General features: G+C 44.5%; 2 protein-coding genes across 4 annotated transcripts in view; one reads left to right on the forward strand and one right to left on the reverse strand.

Annotated features, from left to right (window-relative positions):
- Positions 1-4,410, forward strand: part of LOC143904367 (kin of IRRE-like protein 1) — a 360,894-nt gene extending 356,484 nt beyond the window's left edge. For 2 of the 3 annotated variants that reach the window (XM_077418993.1, XM_077418992.1), the window contains one exon: positions 57-4,410. In XM_077418993.1, coding sequence (XP_077275119.1) covers positions 57-406 — 350 coding nt within the window. In that variant the 3' untranslated portion in view covers positions 407-4,410. Of the gene's footprint in view, positions 1-19 lie in introns of all 3 variants that reach the window. The other variant, XM_077418994.1, reaches the window with a different exon arrangement.
- A 728-nt stretch (positions 4,411-5,138) lies between these two features.
- LOC143904368 (uncharacterized) lies at positions 5,139-10,866 on the reverse strand. The gene is made up of 5 exons (XM_077418995.1): positions 9,408-10,866; positions 8,804-9,324; positions 6,898-7,197; positions 5,820-6,014; positions 5,139-5,705 (listed from the first exon to the last, which is right to left on the reverse strand). Exons 3-5 carry the CDS (start codon positions 7,099-7,101, stop codon positions 5,499-5,501), a joined length of 606 nt encoding a protein of 201 aa, XP_077275121.1. The 5' UTR covers positions 7,102-7,197; positions 8,804-9,324; positions 9,408-10,866; the 3' UTR covers positions 5,139-5,498.
- Positions 10,867-20,380: the final 9,514 nt, after the last annotated feature.

The following is a 20,380-nucleotide window of genomic DNA, read 5'->3' on the forward strand; positions in this document are numbered from 1 at the left end:
TAACGCACTCGACTTGCAGCTCCCAACAGAGAACCCCGTCTGCTTCGGTGTTGTAGAGGGTAACCTCGTGGAAGTTAGCCCACCGAGTTATCCAGGCGGTTATCCCCCGGGACACTGGGTCACGCCCGGACCTACGCCAAGCATAGACGAGCTCTGCCACAAGTTCACGGGGAGACCGACCGAGCTGAGGTTACCGTCGAGGAGCACGATACCGAGCCTGCCAGGGATGCCGGGAATGCCGGTGACGGGGGTGATGGTGGGTGCTGGCCAGGGCGTCGTAATCGGTGGCAACCAAGGCGTCGTCGTGGGCGGCGGACAGGGTGTCGTCGTGGCCGGCGAATGCCTCGACGGCGAGGCGATCAAACGAAGACTGATGGCGAACAGGCTGCCGGAAAGCTGCGTCTAGAAGCTCGACTCGTCCGCAGCTGACATGGGGTACCATCGTCATCGCCATCGTCGTCGTCGTCGTCCCGACAGCGATCAAGAATAAACGACTACCGCGTGCGGCGCGATCGAAGATCGGAGGCCGGCACGAGATCCCAGCGTGAGGCGAGGCTCGAACGTGCTCGAGAGTACTCGTTGCGTATCTAAGAACGATTTCGAGGTCCCGCTTCCCGAGGAAGCGTTTGCGTTGTCCGTTTTCGTGACAGCCGCCTGTTAGCTTTAACGTGTTTGCTAACGATCTCCAGCGCGATCGACTCGTTCAGCGATACGAGGAAAGGCCTCGCTCTAGCGGGGTAGTTGGAGCGATCGATCCCGGGCGATAGGATGCCCTGGACGCCCGGGATACGTTACGTGTCGGGGTCGGGGATCGACATTATGTCTCGCGAACAATTGATTTCACTCGAGTCCGATCAGTCCAGTGCCGCCCGATCCGATTTTCCGATTCGAGGCGACGCGCGACGGCGACGGAAGGGCGAGTTCTCGCGGTATCGGGCATAGTAGCGAGTCCCGAGTCCACGTCCGCGAAATTAAGAGAGACACCGTCCGTCGCGATTGTTTCCGAAACACGATCGCCGCGCCAGTTTCTCCCTCGGGGAGCGGGAGAAAGGGGCGGAGGTATGCGAAGAAGTTAACCGAAAACTCGTCCAAGTTTCTTCACCCCGCCTCGGCAGGTATTGCGAAGTTCTAACATTCTGTTTTCGGTCGTCGACTTAACCGTCTTTGCCCTCCTTTTTGTTCCAAACCGGGATGATCTTCGACGGTGTGTCTTCTCGAATATTTCTCCAAGTTCGCTTCTCTCCTTTATGGCGGTCGCGGATCGCGGACCTTAAAGAGAGAACGGAAAATCGAATCGCGAGTTGCTCGAACGAGAGCTGCTCGGATTGAACACCGAATTTAAAATACGTTTTCGAGAAGCATCTCGACGGAAGAACATCAAAATCCAACCACACTTTTGAAATTTTCTCCAACAGAATAATTTTTTATTTCATGTACGGTGCAAAAATAATTTTACTTTTTTTTCTTTTCATTTCCAGCCAATTAAGTATATTTATTTTGCTAAATGTTTTTTGGCCTCGGATAATTTTTCTCCGGCCACATTAATTGTTTGTTCGATCCTTCGTTCGTTATTATTTCTTTTGTCTCCTTTTTTTTGTATTTTTTATATATATCTTCCCGTGAAGCCGCGAAACCGCTAGCATCTCGCGACGTCCCTAAATAAATCCGAAACCAACGAAACGGTCCGGAAGCATCAGGCCGTGAAACACGAGGAAAGATAAAAGGCTCTCGAACGAACTCCTTTTCCGATGGCTCGAATGAAGACGAATGGAGGAACCGCGCGAAAATATACCGGGGATAGAGGAGGAACCGAGAAGAAGTCGTGAGAAGGGTGAGAGGAGGGCGGGAGGGAAACGTGGACTGAAAAGAAGAAAGGGAATGCTCGATGCCACTTTGGCGTGTAGTTTGAAGGCGTGAAATGCGGTTTTAAGTTTTAAGGTTGAACGATCAGCTCCGATATCGCGATAAAGCGAGAGGAAGGGGATGGGAAACGAGGCGGGCGTCGATATCCTGTTTAAATTCTCCGAATTCGATATTTTTAGGCACAACTTTCACACATCGCGGTACCGATAATACCGAGCGAATGCGGTCGATGATATTTACGTTTGCGCGATATTGCGGATGTGAATAACGATAACGATATATTAAAATTTAAGAAAATCCTTGAAATGAAAGTAAAGCGCTCGTGAATTGTCTACATATCGAACGCGTCTACATATCGAATTTTGAGATCGCATCGATCGCGTAGTCTCACTGCCAGTTTAATTTTTACGCGATCTCGAATAGAAAGAAATAAATTAACGGGCAGTTGAGAGAAGAGGCAACCCTCTTGTCCCATCTCGAGAGAGATGAAAAACCGAACCACGCCGAGCCGCGTAACGTACAAAGTGAAAACGATTCTTACGGAAACAAGACCAGGCGCACATTACACTCTATTGGTAATTGTGATAGAGCATTTATAAATTTTTCTACCGCTGATATGAGTTTTCTGTACTGCCCGCTGAATGATAAAAAAATACTGTTATTACGAGACTTGAACACTCTCAAACACGTTCTAAAAAGCATTCTCACCGGAGTGTGTGCGTGTGTGTGCGTATGTGTATGCGTATGTGTAAATATATACATAGTTTTAATGGACTTTCAAATCGTTATTCGCGTTCGATTCGCGACGAGAGAGAGAGAGAGAGAAATTGAAAGAGACACGGTGCCGTAGCATTCGCGACATTTTATGCGTTCTCGCGCGCGAAGAGAGCTTCACTTTGTAAGGTTTTGCAAAAACTGGTCTTCCACGTGACACTTCGCGACGAAGTCGTGAAACTTCTACGGCGAGAATGGAACTAACGAATCGACGAAAAGCGTATCCCTAATGGAAACGATATAACGCGAACTTTACCTGTGAAAAAGTTTGCGCTCGCTTCGGATGATCGATAGACTCGTAATGTGTAAAAATAAAACAAAAAAGAAAAAAAGAAAAAGGAGAGAGGAAGAGAGTGACGGACCGAGGAATGAATAACGAGTGTCGCGTCGGCGACGCGAAATAGTCGGTTTCGGAATACATCAGGAAGCGAATAACGTCGAATCAATCGTCGAGTGCGTGTGTTTCGATGTGTATAAAGATATAATGGTCGAATACGATGGTTGCTCGTTAACTAATGTATCGCCGTATATATTATCACGGGAGAGTCTAACGATAGATTGACGACGTTCACGTTTTCGAGAGGAAGAGATAAGTTGGGCGAAACGACTTGTCGAGCGTCTCGTTTAAACTTTCCGTCGCCTGCCCGCGCGAGGGCGGAATTGTGGGAATTGTTTTCATCGCGGCGTTTACGTTTGACACGAAAACGCTCGACAACGCGCTCCACCGAGATCTTTTAAATTTACTGCCTACCGTACAGTCGCCCCGTCGCGATTTTTTGACAATGCCAAGACCGGATTTTGGTGTGCATATAGACGTTGAAAGATAAATTTTTTAATTCTCTCAACACTTTTATTGCGAATAAAAGCAGCTTTGTTATTTCTCTGTCGCACAATTGTTCTCCTTTTTCAAGAAAACAAAGAATCCTGTTTTATTTTATTTTATTTTCTAGGCGTTCGATAATTTGAAGATTTTTTACGTAATCTCTTTCTTAACCAGTTTGTGAAAATCCCTTGAATTTATCCAGACAGCACGCATATCTATAAAAGATATCTTTTCGACGCATTTAAATCTCTTTTAGATGTCTTTTAGACATACGTGCTGTCTAGGTAGCAATCGTTATCTAATGATCGTCGAAGAATTATCGAGAGAGGTCGATCCAACGGCACATATCTTTCACGTCCACGCGAATTTGTTCCAAGTTTATGAATGAGAGAGAGAGAGAGAGAGAGAGAGAGAGAGAGAGAGAGAGAGAGAGAGAGAGAGAGAGAGAGAGAGATATGATGGAGGTGACGCATTAAAACAGACCGAGAGAGTTAGAATAAGACAAAGTACTATTGCTCGTATTCATTTTGTAAAAATTGAGAATGTCGGAGATATATCAATCTTTTTCACACACATGCGCAAGGATCTTATTCAGCGAGCGTATTGCGAGAAGGATCGCCCGAAAGTAGATACCGAAAGTCACGTTCTCGGTTGACGTGACCCAACAATCAAGCGCGCAGGAGAGAACAAAAAAGAAGAAAAGTAACAGTAGCGAGTAATGTGACTGTACATAATCAACTGTACGTAACGACGCGAGAGAGTCCATGTAATCGATCGGCGGTCGTATGCCCGAACCTCAAGTTCACCGTATAGGTGATTTCATATCAGACACATCAACCCTCGGAATCCCCCCTTGCCCCCTTCCTCCCTTGTCCGTCACCCCCGACCCGATATCGTTAACTCGTATGTATATACTACACCATGTTTTGATCTGAATAAACTGTTTAATTGTCCGAATCCCCTCCGGCGTGTTCATTTAAGCCGCGATACCTGGTCAAGTGGTCTTGCTGGTATTACCTTTCCACGCGCAACGACGCGATATACAAATTCAACCGCCACCCGCGCACGAAAACAAGGCGCGCTTATAAAGTAAAATAGGTGCCTTGACAAACGACGCTCACGTGCCGCAAAAAGAAGATAGACGCGCCTGAAAAATGAGGGCCGAAACTTTCTTCCAGTTCGACGAAAAAGGAATACTCTCGGCGCGTGAGGAGTCACAGCTCACAGTTCACAGCGGAGCGGCGGCTTTGAGAGATTCGCGATATGCCCTGTATGCCCGAGGAAGCCTGGTCTCACACGTAAGTTTTTTCCTTTCTTTAGATCTAGGTATCTTTATGAGTTGCGAAAGCGGATGCGTCGCGCGATTCGACCGCGCGAATCCAACTCGTAAAGTATTCTCTCATTAACAACTCGTACACTCGTACATCATACGTGCGGACTGCAGACATGGTGCAGGGTGTCGCATATCGCGACGTGTAGGGACATGGTGTAACATTTACGCTCTAAGACATTGCGGCGCGACGGAACGCGGAAGGATACGTGATACGTGAAGATGCATGTAATGAAAATGTGAATTTTTATCTTGGCTTCTAAGACTTTATCCAAGATTTTACAACGATACATAGGCAGGCCATAAAAATCGCTTGATATGCACACCTCGCCAACTCTCTCGTGTGCCCTTGAGCATCGCGAGGAGGAAAAAAATGGAAAAGATGTCGCGCAGAATTTTAATCCTGTATGTCTCATATATTCACGGTTACCGAGCACCACGTACGTATGTAAAAACTAAGAAAGAAAAGGACACGTTAGAATATCTTCATTGGCCCGCACAAAGGCCATGGCAAATTAAGTGCGTTTATTCGCATGTTAACGCTACAGGAATTTTTAATCTCACAATAATTTTTAGCTCATACTCAAATTCCGCGCAATATCAAGACTAAAAGATTTTGTACTAACTTTTTGAAAGAGAAATATCGTATGCATGTATGTATCCATTGCACCGCGGTATCTCGGATTTTGATACGCACAATTTGCGACATTACATTTCCACGGAATTCTCGTCAGAGTTCCGTTTCGCTCGCGTCCTCTCCGTTTCCTTCGTTGTGTCGCACGGCAGTAAGAGACTTTGCAGTCTTCGATGCACCTCGCGCGGCACGCTGACGATAATATCCATGCCTTTCACCAGCATGTGATTGTACGTCTCGAACACGGAGTATTTTATTTCCTCGAGATGCGGCAAGCGGGTCTACGCGAAAGATACGAAAGATAACGTGTCAACGTAAACCGTAAGCCGTAACCCGTAAACGAAACCCACGCGTGCAATTCTTTTTTAACGCTTGTAAATTTAACATTTATTTACCGGCCGATCGGGAAAAATCGCGCCCGTCATCCTGCAATACAGATCTTCCGTTTCGGTGCTGTCGCCCCAAAGACCCTCCGAACAAGTCCAACAGATGAGAGCAGCAACGATAGCGCCTTTTATTAAAAATGCCGCAACCCTGCAAAGTATTGCGTTGGCCGAAAGTGGCGGAGGCTCCTCAGGAGATTCGCAGAACTGCGTGAATAAAAACGATGTACAAATAGTTTAGCGCATCATTATCATCACATCAGACATTTCAGAATTTCTGGATTTAATCTTTATTTATTTAAATAATTTTGCATATCTCAAATAATACTATAAATATAAGTAAAGTGATGTAATAAAGTTAATTAAATTTTGATATATAAAAAACCATAAATATTAGACACATTAATTAAGACTCATTATTTATTATCTGTTTTAATTACGCGGGTAACATCGTTTAGATTGCGATATATTTCTAAAATCAAAGTATCACGGAATTACGGAAATAAATATGCCACGTTTTCTGCTTTCCGCGCTATTCATCTCGCGTGCTCGACTTTCCGTTCCAAGATCTCGATAATGTCCTGTAACAGTTACAGAGACTCGGACCGCTTTCCTCCATTAGAGACCCATCGCTATAGTTAGGGTACACCGACTGTCGAGCTAATTCCAGGTAAACGCAACTACGTATCGACTAACCAATTCCGTACAGGTGCTCGAACACCATCATCTCGTTACGCCGGTTACGCGGCGTGTCAATATCGCGCGAGAGCCAAGTGAACGCTCCGACACAGCGACAAGCCACGTGATTTAACCGAGAATTGGATGCCTCGCGATTCGCGTGTAATGTATGGCATAGGGCATAGGGCATAGAGTATCTAATGTCGTGCCAAAGATTTAGACATCGCTCGCACTCTCCTCTTTCTATCGCGATATTTTTATGCGTCAGACGTTTTAACGTCTTCTTTCGGCGACATTTTTATGTATATTTTTTTATCTCCAAGTTTGATTCAAACATTTCACGACGTATTACTGTATATGAATATTTACGCACAATGCTTCTTACGCGGTCAGATGTGTTTGCGATTCTCACCTTTGGCGGGCACTTGCTCTGCGCATCTTTCCACGAGCAAACTTTAACCGCCACCGGTCTAAGGGTCCGGTAATCGCTCGCGCGATTAGGATCGGAGGAGGAATCTGCATCCGCACTAACGAGTCTCTGAACCTTCGGCTTTACGCATGTTTTCGGATTGGACAGATTAATGGTCCGTACGACGAACTTCGTCCCTCTCTTCATGTTGTTTCGTAATCTTCGTACGACGAGTCAAAGTTGCCGATTCTATGTCGCGAATCGCGAGGCATCCAATCGTTTTTCTCAGCTCTTCTGGAAAACCTTTGTAAATGAGAAATTAGGTATACAGAGGTACAGGTTAAAAACAAGAAGAAGACTTTTAACAAACTCTAAGGTCTAATTTGTTACGCGATTACACCGTTTAGACATTGAAGATAATGACAAATAAACATACGGGCACATTTCATGTTGACGCTCAACGACTTAATAGCTTCAACGAGCGTCTGTTAATACTGCAAATTTATCCGGTGACATATGGACGAGTGACATTTATTAAAATTGATTAGCTTTTGTTCGTGACACGTCACTCGCTCAATATACCGACTGCATAATTATCCTATTATTTCTTTTATATTTATAGTATACAGTAATATATTTATATGTATATACTATTAATTCTAAAAGTGTTAATTATTTAGACAAAATTGTTTAAATGCAATTTTCGTTAACAAAGAGAGAGAGAGAGAGAGGGGGGGGCAGGCAGGGTGCATGTGTGGATGCGCCAGTCGTTTTCCTTACTGAGCGGCAGCCATCGACATTCGACAGCAACGAAGAAAACGATGAAAAAGTGCGAGATACGGCGCGCGACGGCACGACGCGCGCACAAAGGACCGCGGGTGGAATAATGCATGGCGGGTGCTCCGTCAACTTTGGTACGCAAAATTCTGTTTCGGGCCTTCTCCGGCGCGGTGTCGGCCATCCCCTACAAGCGCACGTTCTGATAAGAGCGAATGTATATACATAAAGGAGTCGAGATTGCGACACGAGAAAGGGTAGAGAAGGGCTGAGAGAAAAGGGGACCAGGGCTCGATGAAACCTAGTTTTCCAACGAGGTCTTTACACTTCCCTTCCGTACTTCATTTTGTTACTTGCATACGGCGCGCGACCTCACGATTCCTTATTCATCAACGCCATTGGAAAAACCCATGAAATTTGCATCCCGACGAGATTCGCGCCGACGCGACGCGACGCGACGCGACGCCGACGCATCGTCGACGGTTTATGAGCCATCGCCGCTTGATGGGCGATGGGCCATCTCCTCGAGTGACGTAATACCGCGAAACTTGACGCGATCGTAGCTAACAATAAGTCTCCAACACGGGCGTGACGCGTTTGTTGACATCTCGGCCATCTCGCTCTCGTGAAATTTCCATAAAATTTAGGCGGCGCGTCGGACTTGGAGAATTTATGTAATATATACAATACGAGACGAAACAAGTCCGTCGAGGTTTGACATCACGGTTCTTTCAGCAGAAAATACACATTGTGTAGTAATTTGTGAAGTTTAAAAATACTGAATTAGTCGTTGAGATTCCTGTAAACCGGGAAGAATGCCAGTTAAAAAATTTGCCACGTCGCGCTCCGACGCGACGTAAATGACGTAATGACGTCGCCGCGATATATCTGTGGAGTATTAAAAAAAAGAAGGGATGCGGAGAAAAACGACTACTGCGCGACGATAAAAGGAGATTCACGATCGTTCGCCGCACCCGTGAATGGACATTAAGAAAACCATGAACGTCGCTATCGAGCGGGACCATGATCTTTTAACGAAAGGTACTGGCGCGGCGCCGGCGGTGAAATACGAAGGACGCGCGGGAGAGGACATTCGGGGAGGGAAAACTAATTTTCGCGATATTAGTCTTACGAAATTGGTTATTGATGTTCTATTCGTCCGCCGATAATGGTGGCACGGAAGCGATTCCCCGTGGAGAAAAGGTCGTAAGACCCGGCAAGGGTCAAGGATCTCTCCTGGGTTACGTTGTCCTTGCGGGCGAGACGCTCGTCCTTCTTAAAGGAATTGCTTCCTTAACGGGCGTTAAATCGACTTCGCCGCCGTGGTCCTCCCCGCTCTTGCGATTGACAGATATTTCGTGGTCTTCGCCGGACTTTGTCCTTCCTTCCTTCCTTCCTTCCTTCCTTCCTTCCTTTCTTCCTCTCTTCCTTTCTTCCTTTCTCCATTTCTTTCACCACCTCTCTTCCTGTCCACCTTACAGTCCACGTTCCTTTTTCTTTCTCAAGTCCACCTCTCCGCGTGCATTCTTTTTCGCCACTTTCTTTCACAAAGGCTTCCAGGCGTCGGGCGCGTCTCGCAAGTTTCTCCTTCCAGCTGGACGAACGATTGCTCGCCTGGCGACATTCCAGGCAATCTCCCCATCTAGCCTTCGGCTAGGGAGGAATACACGATAAATTGATAAATTCGCGGATTCTACACGCCACCGGCAGATAGTTATTGAGTATGCTTGTAGTACCAGACATAGTTGAACGATTTGGATGGCTTTCGTGCGCTCGTATCGTCGCTCTTAAGACTCGAAAGAGCAGTTCTCGTCCTTCTTCTTTTCAAATTTAAAAATACAATTTAGTATCTAGGCTTGAAAAAAATTCTTATTTCAAACCTTGTTTTCACTCAAGATTTAAATGACACGTGTAGATTGTTCATGTCCGAGCTAATTTGGATGTTAAAAAATTAAAAAAAAAATAGGAAAAGTTCACCGCTCGTGCAATTTAAAGTTTCCAGAAAATTATTACGTATTTTGAAAGTTAAAGCGCTATTATATTGTCTATTTATTATTCAGATTATTTAGCAAGAAACACGCTAGCTAGTTCATGTTTATCATTCGACTATTCTCTGATGTCTATACGGAATGGAAAAAACGGAATGGTTTTTGTTTAAGTATATTTAAAAAAATTTAACTAGATATATATACAGATTTGAAAATAATTTTGTTCAAAATGGAGAAATCAAAATAATTATGTAAGACGCTCAAACTGGTTGTTGGAATGTCAAAACTTTTTACGGCATATTATCATGTGCTTGAGCACCCTACAGAATTATTTTAATTTCCATTTTCAACAAAATTATTTTCAGATCTACAAGCATCTAACAAAAATTTGTAACATTTCAGCAAAACCGTTCTTTCCATATACGCGAACACGATCGTAATAAATGTCTTTTAAATCTTCGAGAGGAGTAAATGGCTTGCGGAATGTCAAGCCGTTTACCACGCGCGCAATCAACGTCTACAGCCGATGGTTCGGAAACGCGGCAGCGTTAATAGCGGCTAATAACGCGAAGACACACAGAGGAGAACTGCCGGAGGCACATATGATTTGCCGCGGTGCCGTAAATTGAGATTAGCGGAATTTCGATAGTCGCCATCTAACAGCGATATCAAGAGGGGAGAGGAAAGGTAGAAAATGGCCCGCAGTTGCTCACCCCGAGAGCGAGACTCGAGTCTCCGTTCTCGGAGCTCAACTACCGAGCGTGCACCGGGGTAGCCGAATTATCGTTTTCCTCCCCTCCCATCCCTTCCTTCACCTTCTATACTCCGCCGTCTATCCTCGCGCGAGCGTGAGCTTCGCGACGAATAAGCGGAGGGTGGTGGGCTGGCTGGCAATGCCGGCACCTCTCGCTTTCCTCTTCCCCGTTGGATTCTGCGAGAAGCGGGTATAGGAGCTCTCAGAAGCGGATTAGAATATCCCTCGGAGCAAGCTCGGCCGGGGACCAAGTTCCCGGCAACACATTATTCCTAGGTCGATTAGACGTCCGACCCTCGTGTCATCCGGGGCCTAATAACGTCGTCGGGCGGCCCTTAGATCCTCAGGAGATTAACACAAGTGAAATAACACGAACCCTAATCCTTAAATATAGATCGTCATATCGAGCGATCTCGCCCAATTAGTCCTAGGAAGAAAACAATTAATATTGATCGCGGCAGATTGGATAAGTTTATATATACCACGGCGCGATTTCTTGCGTAAACGCGAAAGGCAACGCGAAAGAATATGTGTCAACGATGAAAAGTATTCTGTTTCAAGAGATTAGCGATCGGGGTATAAACAAAGTCGAATTACCGATTAGGTAATCGCGCACTCCCATCATAGCGATATCGTAGATAACCGCACGACTGCGCGATAGTTTGCAACAAGATACATAGTTGCATAGTTGCGCGTGTGAGTAAAAGAAATACGTATAGAGCGAGACACTTACATGAGAAACTATGCAGAGAAGCACTTAATACGCGAGAGTCGCGGCTGACGTAACGACGTTCGAGGGACCGGCAAATTCATGCTGGCGCGGCGCAACGCTACGCGACACACGGCATAGCGAAACTCTCCCGTTTCGTGAGTTACCCTGTGAAACGATGAGGATGAGGCAAAATTTAAAAGTTTTAATGAAGTGCACCCGGGATAGCATACGCGTGGGCATAAGCGTTTCAAGAGCATCAAATTATTTTTTCCTGCTCGACGCGACGACTGCAGATTTATGAAAACATCACGGATAGAAACTGTCGTCGCATAATTCCTCTTGCCACGAGTTCAAGAAACGTCGTTGAGACCGGGGTAAAATTAATGTCGAAACATTTATAGAAACGGACTACTTGTGTATACAATGTACAAAGTATATGTTTCTAATTATACATCATAAAATATAAAAACACTAATAGAAAATAATGATAGTTTAGTAACCGACTTAATAATAAAATATATTAATATGAGTGAGAGAAGCCGTGCCGCCTAGAAGAACGCACGGACTCGCGTGATGGGCAATTTTCTCTCGGAACGACTATGGAGAGACTCCGGCCGGGCTGTCGCGAGGGATGATATTGGAAGTAAATCAATACGGTCCGTCTTAGTCGACGGTAGGCGCATTAATTACGGCCAGAGCGAATCCAATTAAATCCGGCGATGCCGAGCACGCCGCGCGCCGCTCGCCGCAAAGACAGCGCCCGTCCTCTGCCATTTCGCGGTCCGGCGTGGATTGCGGGATAGGGGTCAGCGGTCGGCGGTTAAAAGAGGCGGCCGGCCGACCGGCAGGGAAAGGGTACCCCACGGCTCTCATCCCCCCGAGGTGGAGGGCTTAAAAATATGATTTTAATACCGCTGCTCCGAGGGTCGCCGTATATCACGCTTTTGTCCGCCTACTATTGTCTCTAACGCCGGACCCATACCCTCCCAAAACCACTATCTACGTCCCCGCGTCCAGCCGAAACCCTCCCCCTTCTCTCGCGGAGAACGGACTGAACGGACGAACCCTCGCCTCGGCACCTTCGCGCTCCCTCATTTCCAACCGCACGTCGTACCGGCTAGTACTCGCTAAAAACGCTCATAATTGGAAATCTTTGGTCCGCGATTATAACACCGGCGATTATCCGAGATTCCAAGAATTCAATTCATCCGCGATCATAGCTATAGTTGCAGCCAAATCGAATTAATTTTTTTTTTATTTTAAGGACAACGACGATCCCCAACATAAAAATGGTCCAAGTCGTTTGTTAACGAATTATGCGGTACGTCTGATGATACCTCGTAATGTTGCGAATGTGGCGAAAGCGTAAATCGGCTCTGACGCTTTTGCTTTTTGCCGCCGGGAGGAATTTAGAGATCCGTGGATCCGTAATTTTTATCCGTTTTCAAGAGAGCTTAACGAGCGGCGCTCCGGCAAAAAGATTCTATAGGTTTTCCACACGTTCGACTCCTCCGGTTTTACCGAACCCTTTACCATGTAATACTGGGGCAGGTTTACTGCTGGCGTTCTACGCATACCACGGCGAACGACATATCCTCGTCCTGGTTTAACAGTAAAAACTCGACGTTTATCTGGATTGCGTATTTCTCCCGCTATTATGTTATTGATCTAAAATTTTGCTGCTTATTTAAAAATTCTTTAAATCGCGAATATTTTGCTCGACGTGTAACAGCCGATCGTCAATAAACGGCTATTGTATTCATTCATTATGTCTCTACGGCTTCTTGTAAAATTACCTAGGCATGCATATTCAGCATACATATTAGTGAAAGCGCCGTTTAATCTGACGAGCTGAATTTTAATAACGGTCTTCAAACTTCAAACCCCATTGACGCGTACGTCGCTCCATGAGATCTTTTGCTGCTGCCTGATGGACCGTTCGAGCGTATCTTCACCATTTTAAAACCATTTCACACGCACGCGGTATTGGCCAATTGCAGCCAATCGCTCGGATAACGCATGACAACGCTCTCCAAAAATATTGCATTGATATCTTACCGTAGATTCCAAGTTAATAGTTGGGAATCTTGAGAATTTTTTTTAGATTTTGTGCATTCTATTGTATATTTAAAAGACAGATAATTAAAACGCGATAAATCAATTTTTTATTACGAGCAATAATAAATCATTGAGACTACATGCGCCCCGGGCGAATTGAAACAAAATGCCGAGAAACAAGGGACAAATTTAGAGAAAGCGAGGGTATATACTATATAGCTGAACACACAGATTACGCGGGTAAGGACATTCGCCCACCCCGAATTAACCCATATAAAATGGTCCCCACGGTGCAATCAATTGTCGTCAATCCATAGATAAGATTAGATATAAGGATAGGATAAGCGAGCAGAGCGGAGAGACTCGATGGGGGATTATAATACAGATTACAGAGATTGTTACCGAGTTAAAACGATATTACTTATATTACGGACATTATGGTTTTTTTTTCATTTTCGATTATACTGCATATATTCCACTGGAATCTATACAAAGCAAATTTGTCATTTAAATCGACGCGATCATTCGGCCATGCGGCTCTTCATTAGAGCGCTGTAAAAAGCGCGATACTTGGAATATTCAAGTAATTCGGATCGTCGAACACGCCAATTTAGCTTTATATTCAGATCTATTCAAATTATTCGCCTAACACGACTGTTCGTATAGCCCTGTGCCCCGTCGTTAATTTCACTTACAGTGATTCCGTTCGTAAATCTTTATGAAAATTCAAGCGCGTATTATACAAGCTTGTAATATAATATCAAGGGTTTGGAACGAGGGTAAAACGAGCGATGGTGATAGCTCCCCGAGGGTTGGCCGGTGATTTCGACAATCTCTGTTACTAGTTCATCTCTAGGGCGCGAGCCTAATTGTAAGTATCCCCAAGAATTATACATCAAATCTTCGCCTTGTACCAGTTTATATTGTAACTCTCAAATCACAATGCAAGAAAGAGAGAGAGGGTGTCGTGCGTGCGCGCTTAACGTCACAAATCTACTTCTTGTTAGAAAAAAGAAAAGGAAGCAGAGAAAAAAGAGCTATATAGAGACGAGCATTCAATCGATTGCTTTAAGATTAGATAATAAAAAGGAAAATATCACGTGTAAAGTTCTATAATAGTTGCAACAAATAATAATTTATGAAAACCCGGATTAACTTGTATTATTTTTAGTATAAAAAAGTATTATTAGTCTGACGACCAAATGCATATCATTTACCTGCTTTTGACACGAGAACGAAAAAGTAGTGTGATGCAAAAACTTTATAATGTAATACGCTCTACGATATTACGATATATGTCACTATATAATTGCAGAGAAAAAGTAATCTCAGCTCCCTATCCGCTTTGACCGCAAACTTTTTAGAACGTATGTCTCTTTAATTTGAGATAATTGTAATTTTCATTGCCTGTACGACGCAATGAAAGTCTCGCGTTGCTCCCGTTCGCTACATTTAATTTCGCCAACGTCACGATTACGTTTGCAACTATAACCGGGTCTTAAACTAAAATGTCGCTGTTTATATACATTATATTAACAACTATAACATAATTATAAACTAAAATGATTTGGGGAAAAGAAACATACGTCACATTTTCTGTCCCTTCTGTCACTATCTTTCGCGCAGACTATATTTCTTTACGTTTACGCAACAAGTTTTTTCATTTTATATCTTTCTCGTAAATTTTTACATCTTCGCCTATTTTTGCATTAACACTGCTTGTTTGATCATTAAAAATTGCTCGATTTACATTAACACTAAACGGGTTTTTTTACTTTAAGAATCGAAATTGAGAGACGTCTTATTAATATAAATGAATTTATTATTGACTTGCTTCAATTAAAATTGTAGTACTTGTAATACCAACTATCGTCCATTTCCTATAATATATATATTGTCTATCTTTTCTTTTTCCCGCAGCATTCGCTGCAATTTGATTCTCGGCCATTGTCGAAGCTATCCGATCAGGCATGTCACAAAAATGAAGACCGTAAAGCCATAAAGATATCCGAGAGACCTTTACGCGTTTTGCTGCAGGAAGGACACGCAGCATGGGAAATGCCGCAAAATCCGGCGAGATCTTTCTCGGACCAGCCACGGTAGAGGGGGGGAGGGCAGGTCGGGATGGGACGCGTAATCACCGAGGTGTAATACGTGCGTGCAAACCAAAACCCTGCTCACGCCTCGATACGCGCGGTGATAGTCGTTTCGTATAGGTAGTCGCACGGCTGGTTCGAAAAGGGAGGTTCCAGCAGTGCCGTGGACTATAATTCTGCATTATCGGTGAGTTCACGGGCCAACGCATCTCCGCGTTGGCGAAAGGGGTGGAACGTTTGCGCGCCGTTCTCCACTAACCCTTTCTACTCGGCGTTGCTTCTAATACTTATTGCTCTCGACAGTTGCGTACGGACAGCGCGGTTTAATTTCAGTCCTCGATCTAAACAAGAAGAAATACTTTTGCGCGATCAATCCTTTATCAATTGCCTCTTGTAGATAGAAACATACATTAAGGTACATTATTACTACGATATTCGTATAATTCTTATTTAACAGATAATTAACATAATTCGTGAAATTTATGGATTTCAGCATCACACAAGAATGACGTAATAAAATTTAATATTGTCCCGAATTTATCTTGTTTGGAATATTTTTTAAATAATAATTTTTTAAGTACTCACGAAGTCAGTTTATGTGAATGCAATATGTAATAAATTATAAATATTACAACCTGCGCGTAATTACTTATTGCCCTCTGCCTCCTATAAAAAGAAAATTTTTTAAATATATCTTTAGCAAAAATATGCGTGTATAAATGTTTTCTTTACTTTTTGTAGTTGTAAAAAAATTAGGTACTCGCGGTACTTATAGCTTGGTAGTATAAAATAGCTTTCAGTACTTGGAGCCTTATTTGATAGTGCGTATTCCAAGTGCAGGAGAGCAATATCTTGAGCGTATTCGGGATGTCCCCTCCTTCTCCCTCGTGGCAATCGCGGTTCGTTCCGAGCGGTTCGTTACCGGCCGCAAGTCAGCAATTTCTTGATATCACCGATTTTCCCTATAACAATAAGTAGAAAAACGCATCGGGCGAAGAATGACGCGGCGCGCGGCGCGCGGCGGAGTATGGGCGACGAAGTGCGGGGGACAGCCCCCGCCCCCTGGTTAGGAATGATTTAAGGGTTGTTATCGGCGAGAGCGGAGCTGCGGGTCGGGCCGTCCACGTCAGCGGGAACGCGTTCGTATCAATTCCAACCATCCCCCGAACCAGCCTTAACTTTAGCCCACCCTCCCTCTCGTCCTACCCGAGCCCCGGGTCCCCGGGCCGTCCCTCCTTCGTTCGGCGCGCATACCCTCCTCTCGCATCCCACCCTGTCTTCTCCGAGACCAGGGGAGCCGGTCCAGGCATTAACCGGTCGTGGTAACCGGGCCGGACGGCCGAGATTGTCCATACCACTGCCTCTTCTCGTCGGCCTGTGTGCGTACTGACAATCTATTAGATCGGCACGGAGGCTGTGCGGAGCTACGCGTTTGGTACGGTCGATGTATCGTCTATCTGGTTAGGTTCACGCGCGAATGCCTCTAGGGGCAATGGCGGGTGATGAATTGGTGATTAAGATGAGCCAGCCGGCCGCGATCGGTACCGTGACTACCGTGACTACCGTGCGCTCTCCCGACCGAACCGCGATTCCGGTCGGCCGCGATCGATCGCGAGCGCGAGTCTAATCCGCTCCCGACCCGAGTCTATTCCGCCGCGGATCCAACGCGGTTAACGCTTCGTCAAATAATAAGACGTACATATTATAACTTTGATATTCCAACATGTAGATTTTTATAAATAATTTTTATGATGCATATATTTTTAGCATTTTTGAATAATACATTTGAATCTTTCACGTGAAAACTAGTAAAACAACAACAAATGATGTCAAAATGATGACAAAATGACGATTAATTGTTAGCTCATTTGACCGTCATTTTGACATCATTATGGCTTCGTTGTGACTGTCTGTTCTATCTAGGGATATACGTAATAAGAGAGTATAAGGGTATTTTAGAAATCCAAAAAATTTGAGTGAGAGAGACACGAGCGATCAATGCGTTCCATTTAAGAGGTAAATATCTAGATTTATTCTTGATAGTTTTCATTCGAATTCTCTTTGCGTTCCGCGTCGTCGTTGCAAACATCAGTTTCACAAATAAATTACAAACCGAATGAGCGTCGTTAGTACCGTTTGCTTCCGCGACTGGCAACAACGAGCAACCGAGCAATGTCTCCGCCGCAATATGAAATTCATATCGAGCGTTCTCTACCGCGCGACCGTTGTCACCGAATGGCAGCACAGAAAATTGAAACAGCCGGACCCCTAAGATCGCGGACCCCGTGTGGCTCGTTCGCCGTGTCCGCGGAATTGCGAAACGACCCGGACGCAACGCTAATATTCGCCCGGGACTGACACGACGCGGGGTCGAAGACGAAACTTTACCTACTATATACCCTTCCGGCATGGCAGCGCCCAATTGCCAGCATGCAAACGAGACTCTGGGGGGTTTCGAATAGTTGAAGGTTACCAATGTCGAAGGCCGGGACGTCGCGTCGAGAGGGATTCGAGTCGTGAAAAGGGCCAAGGGGTCATATCGATCCTCGGCTCGTGCTTTTATGCAACGCAATTTTATGCAAAAATAAAATTGGCGCTGATCGGGTAATCATACCCCGAAACTAATTTATCGGATATCATCTTCTCGAAATAAGTTGGCGAGGTATCTTTATGATTTCTAGAAAACAGATAGATAAAATTAATAACATATCGCAGGGACCATAATGTCCCTGCGTTAACGCAAATTACTCGCAAATTACATTGCTCGAAATTCTATAGTATCGACGCTATCTGCGCGAATCTCGTTCGCCGAGCAGAGTAACGAAACCGTAAAACGTGCATAACGAAACAACTGAAATATATTAACCCTACTTTTATCCCGCATCGACAATCTCGTTGATGGTTTTTGTCAAACGAAGCTAATTTCCATGCTGGAGTGCGCGGGGTTGTAAAAAGATAGACGCGCCGCGAGCGAGGAAAATTGGGTGAAACAGGGTGAAAAAAAATTACTACAATCAATTCTATAACGGAGCAACAATTACCTACACATCGCGATATTGCCTTTAAGACTCGTAATTGGTAGTCGTTACTTGAATCTCGTCTCGCGAGCGTCTCGCGTCAGATGAAATTCTCGGAACGGAGTTTTTACATCTTGAACCTTTACGGTTCAATTGTCACAATTTCTAATAGAAGTTGAATAGAAAAACTGAATCTTTATAATACACCGTAAAGCAAACTTGATTATACCCGTGAAACCTGACTCTATATCTATATCATTATTTTATCCTTAAAATATTGCGTTATATGTGTATATTAATAACTTATTTATCTGTCAAAACGATTATTAATTAAATGATTATCTCAACGGGGATAACGCAATAGCTTTATCTCTCTCGTTCAGAGGAAAGAAAGAAAGAAGAAGCCGGCCGCGCGCGCAGTCGCGTGATCGCAAGAGAATTTTCCCGTCGCGCACATCCGCGGGAACCGCTATTGAATTTATTATTATGCATTTATGTAGATTGAAATTAATATTAGGTATCCGCGTGTGAGGTACGAGCGAATTCACGCGGCGCGGCGCCGCGATTCCGAACGATAATTCCGTCGAAATTCCGCATTGAATTCGAGATCGTGATTAGTTTCTCAGCTTACTTTTCTCCACGCTCTCTCCGTTCTTGCGCCGCGCCGTTTTACATAGCAGTCCGACGAAAGTTCCAAACTCGGATGCTTTCTTATCGTTCCTACGATTGATTTACATTTATTTAATAAAGTAACGCGGTCTCTTCCGCTCGCTCGCTGGCGAGGCCGTTCTCCATTTCGCTTATTATACATCATCAATTCGGAAAAGAGAGTCGCGAATCAAATTACTTAAATAAATCAGATTCCATGCGGACGGAACGTTCTTTTGTTACGCTTTATCAGGCACATAGAAGTGGCGCGGTCGCGATTCGTTTCCGTAACGCGCTATTTTGGAAATTGCGGTCTTGACGATAAAAGTTGGCTTTTATTAAACTCGAGTGGCCGTAGACTCAGCCGCCCGCGAAGCTCGCGCGGTACCAATTGCCGCCGCTCGCCGATGTATCCGTATCCGAAAAGTCAAAATCCCCAAATTTAAGAAACGTGCGACAATGCGCGCCGGAAGGGCATATTCTCGAAATATTAGAAACGTGACAATGTGCCGTTAAGATCTCGCACGCTTTCTCGTCTTGGTAATCGAAACTGTAAAATTGCCAATATTAATAATGACTACGTCCAATAGGGCAGATTTCAAACAAACGAGTGCTTGTTGAATCGTCTTTCTATCGTTTGCGGTTGTCGAGATATAAGCGTTTTTAATGAAAATAAAAAATCGCTTGGCGCCCGAATCCTTAAGATTTTACGCGCTTTCTCGTCTTAATAATCTTAATAAACGGAAATAAAATGATTGCCAATAATAGAAGCGAGCAATTCTAATAGAGTAGAGTAGAGCACGAATGTAAAAAGTGCTTTTTGAATCATCTTTCCGTCTTTTACGATTGCCGAGATATAAACGTTTAATGAAAATGATGGATGCGGCGAGGCGCGCGATTTTTTTGGCCAGCTCGCACTTTATTGCTTTAATAAACGAAAGTACATAATTGCGAGTAATACACGTGAGAAATACCAATAGGGCAAAGTACGAAGTACGAAATCTTTTTTAATTCATCTTTCTATCGTTTACGGTTGCCGAGATATAAGCGTTTTACGAAAGTCAGAAATCATTTTACGCCCAATCGTTACGGCACGCGCGCGTTTTATCACGTTAAATATAAAAACGGAAGGACGTACGTGTTAGTAACAACATCGAGATATTCCAATTTCCAATAGCGCGGAGTATAAACTAAACAGTCCTTTTTGAATCATCTCTATATCTTGGGTGGTTGCCCAGATATTTGCGACAAACGATAGGGAAGACTTCTTTTTCTCGCGCGAGCCAGCGACACATGGCCTTGACCTACTTTCGACGAGCAGCTGTACATTATTGATTTTACTTTCTAAATTGACCTTGACCTAGATCGCCGAGTCCGGGAATTCCGGCGCGCGGCGCGTGTGTGTGTGTGTGTGTGTATGCACGGCAACGTCTATC

Source organism: Temnothorax americanus, unplaced genomic scaffold, assembly GCF_048541705.1.
Source record: "Temnothorax americanus isolate GAGA-0224 unplaced genomic scaffold, ASM4854170v1 Scaffold51, whole genome shotgun sequence".
NCBI classification, from domain to species: Eukaryota; Metazoa; Arthropoda; class Insecta; order Hymenoptera; family Formicidae; genus Temnothorax; species Temnothorax americanus.

Coding starts and splice junctions, on each gene's coding strand:
- LOC143904368 (XM_077418995.1), bottom strand. CDS start 7,101: ATGAAGAGAGGGACGAAGTTCGTCGTACGGACCATTAATCTGTCCAAT. Junction 6,015..6,897: donor AGAGCAAGTGCCCGCCAAAG/GTGAGAATCGCA, acceptor TTATTCACGCAG/TTCTGCGAATCTCCTGAGGA. Junction 5,706..5,819: donor CGATTTTTCCCGATCGGCCG/GTAAATAAATGT, acceptor TCTTTCGCGTAG/ACCCGCTTGCCGCATCTCGA.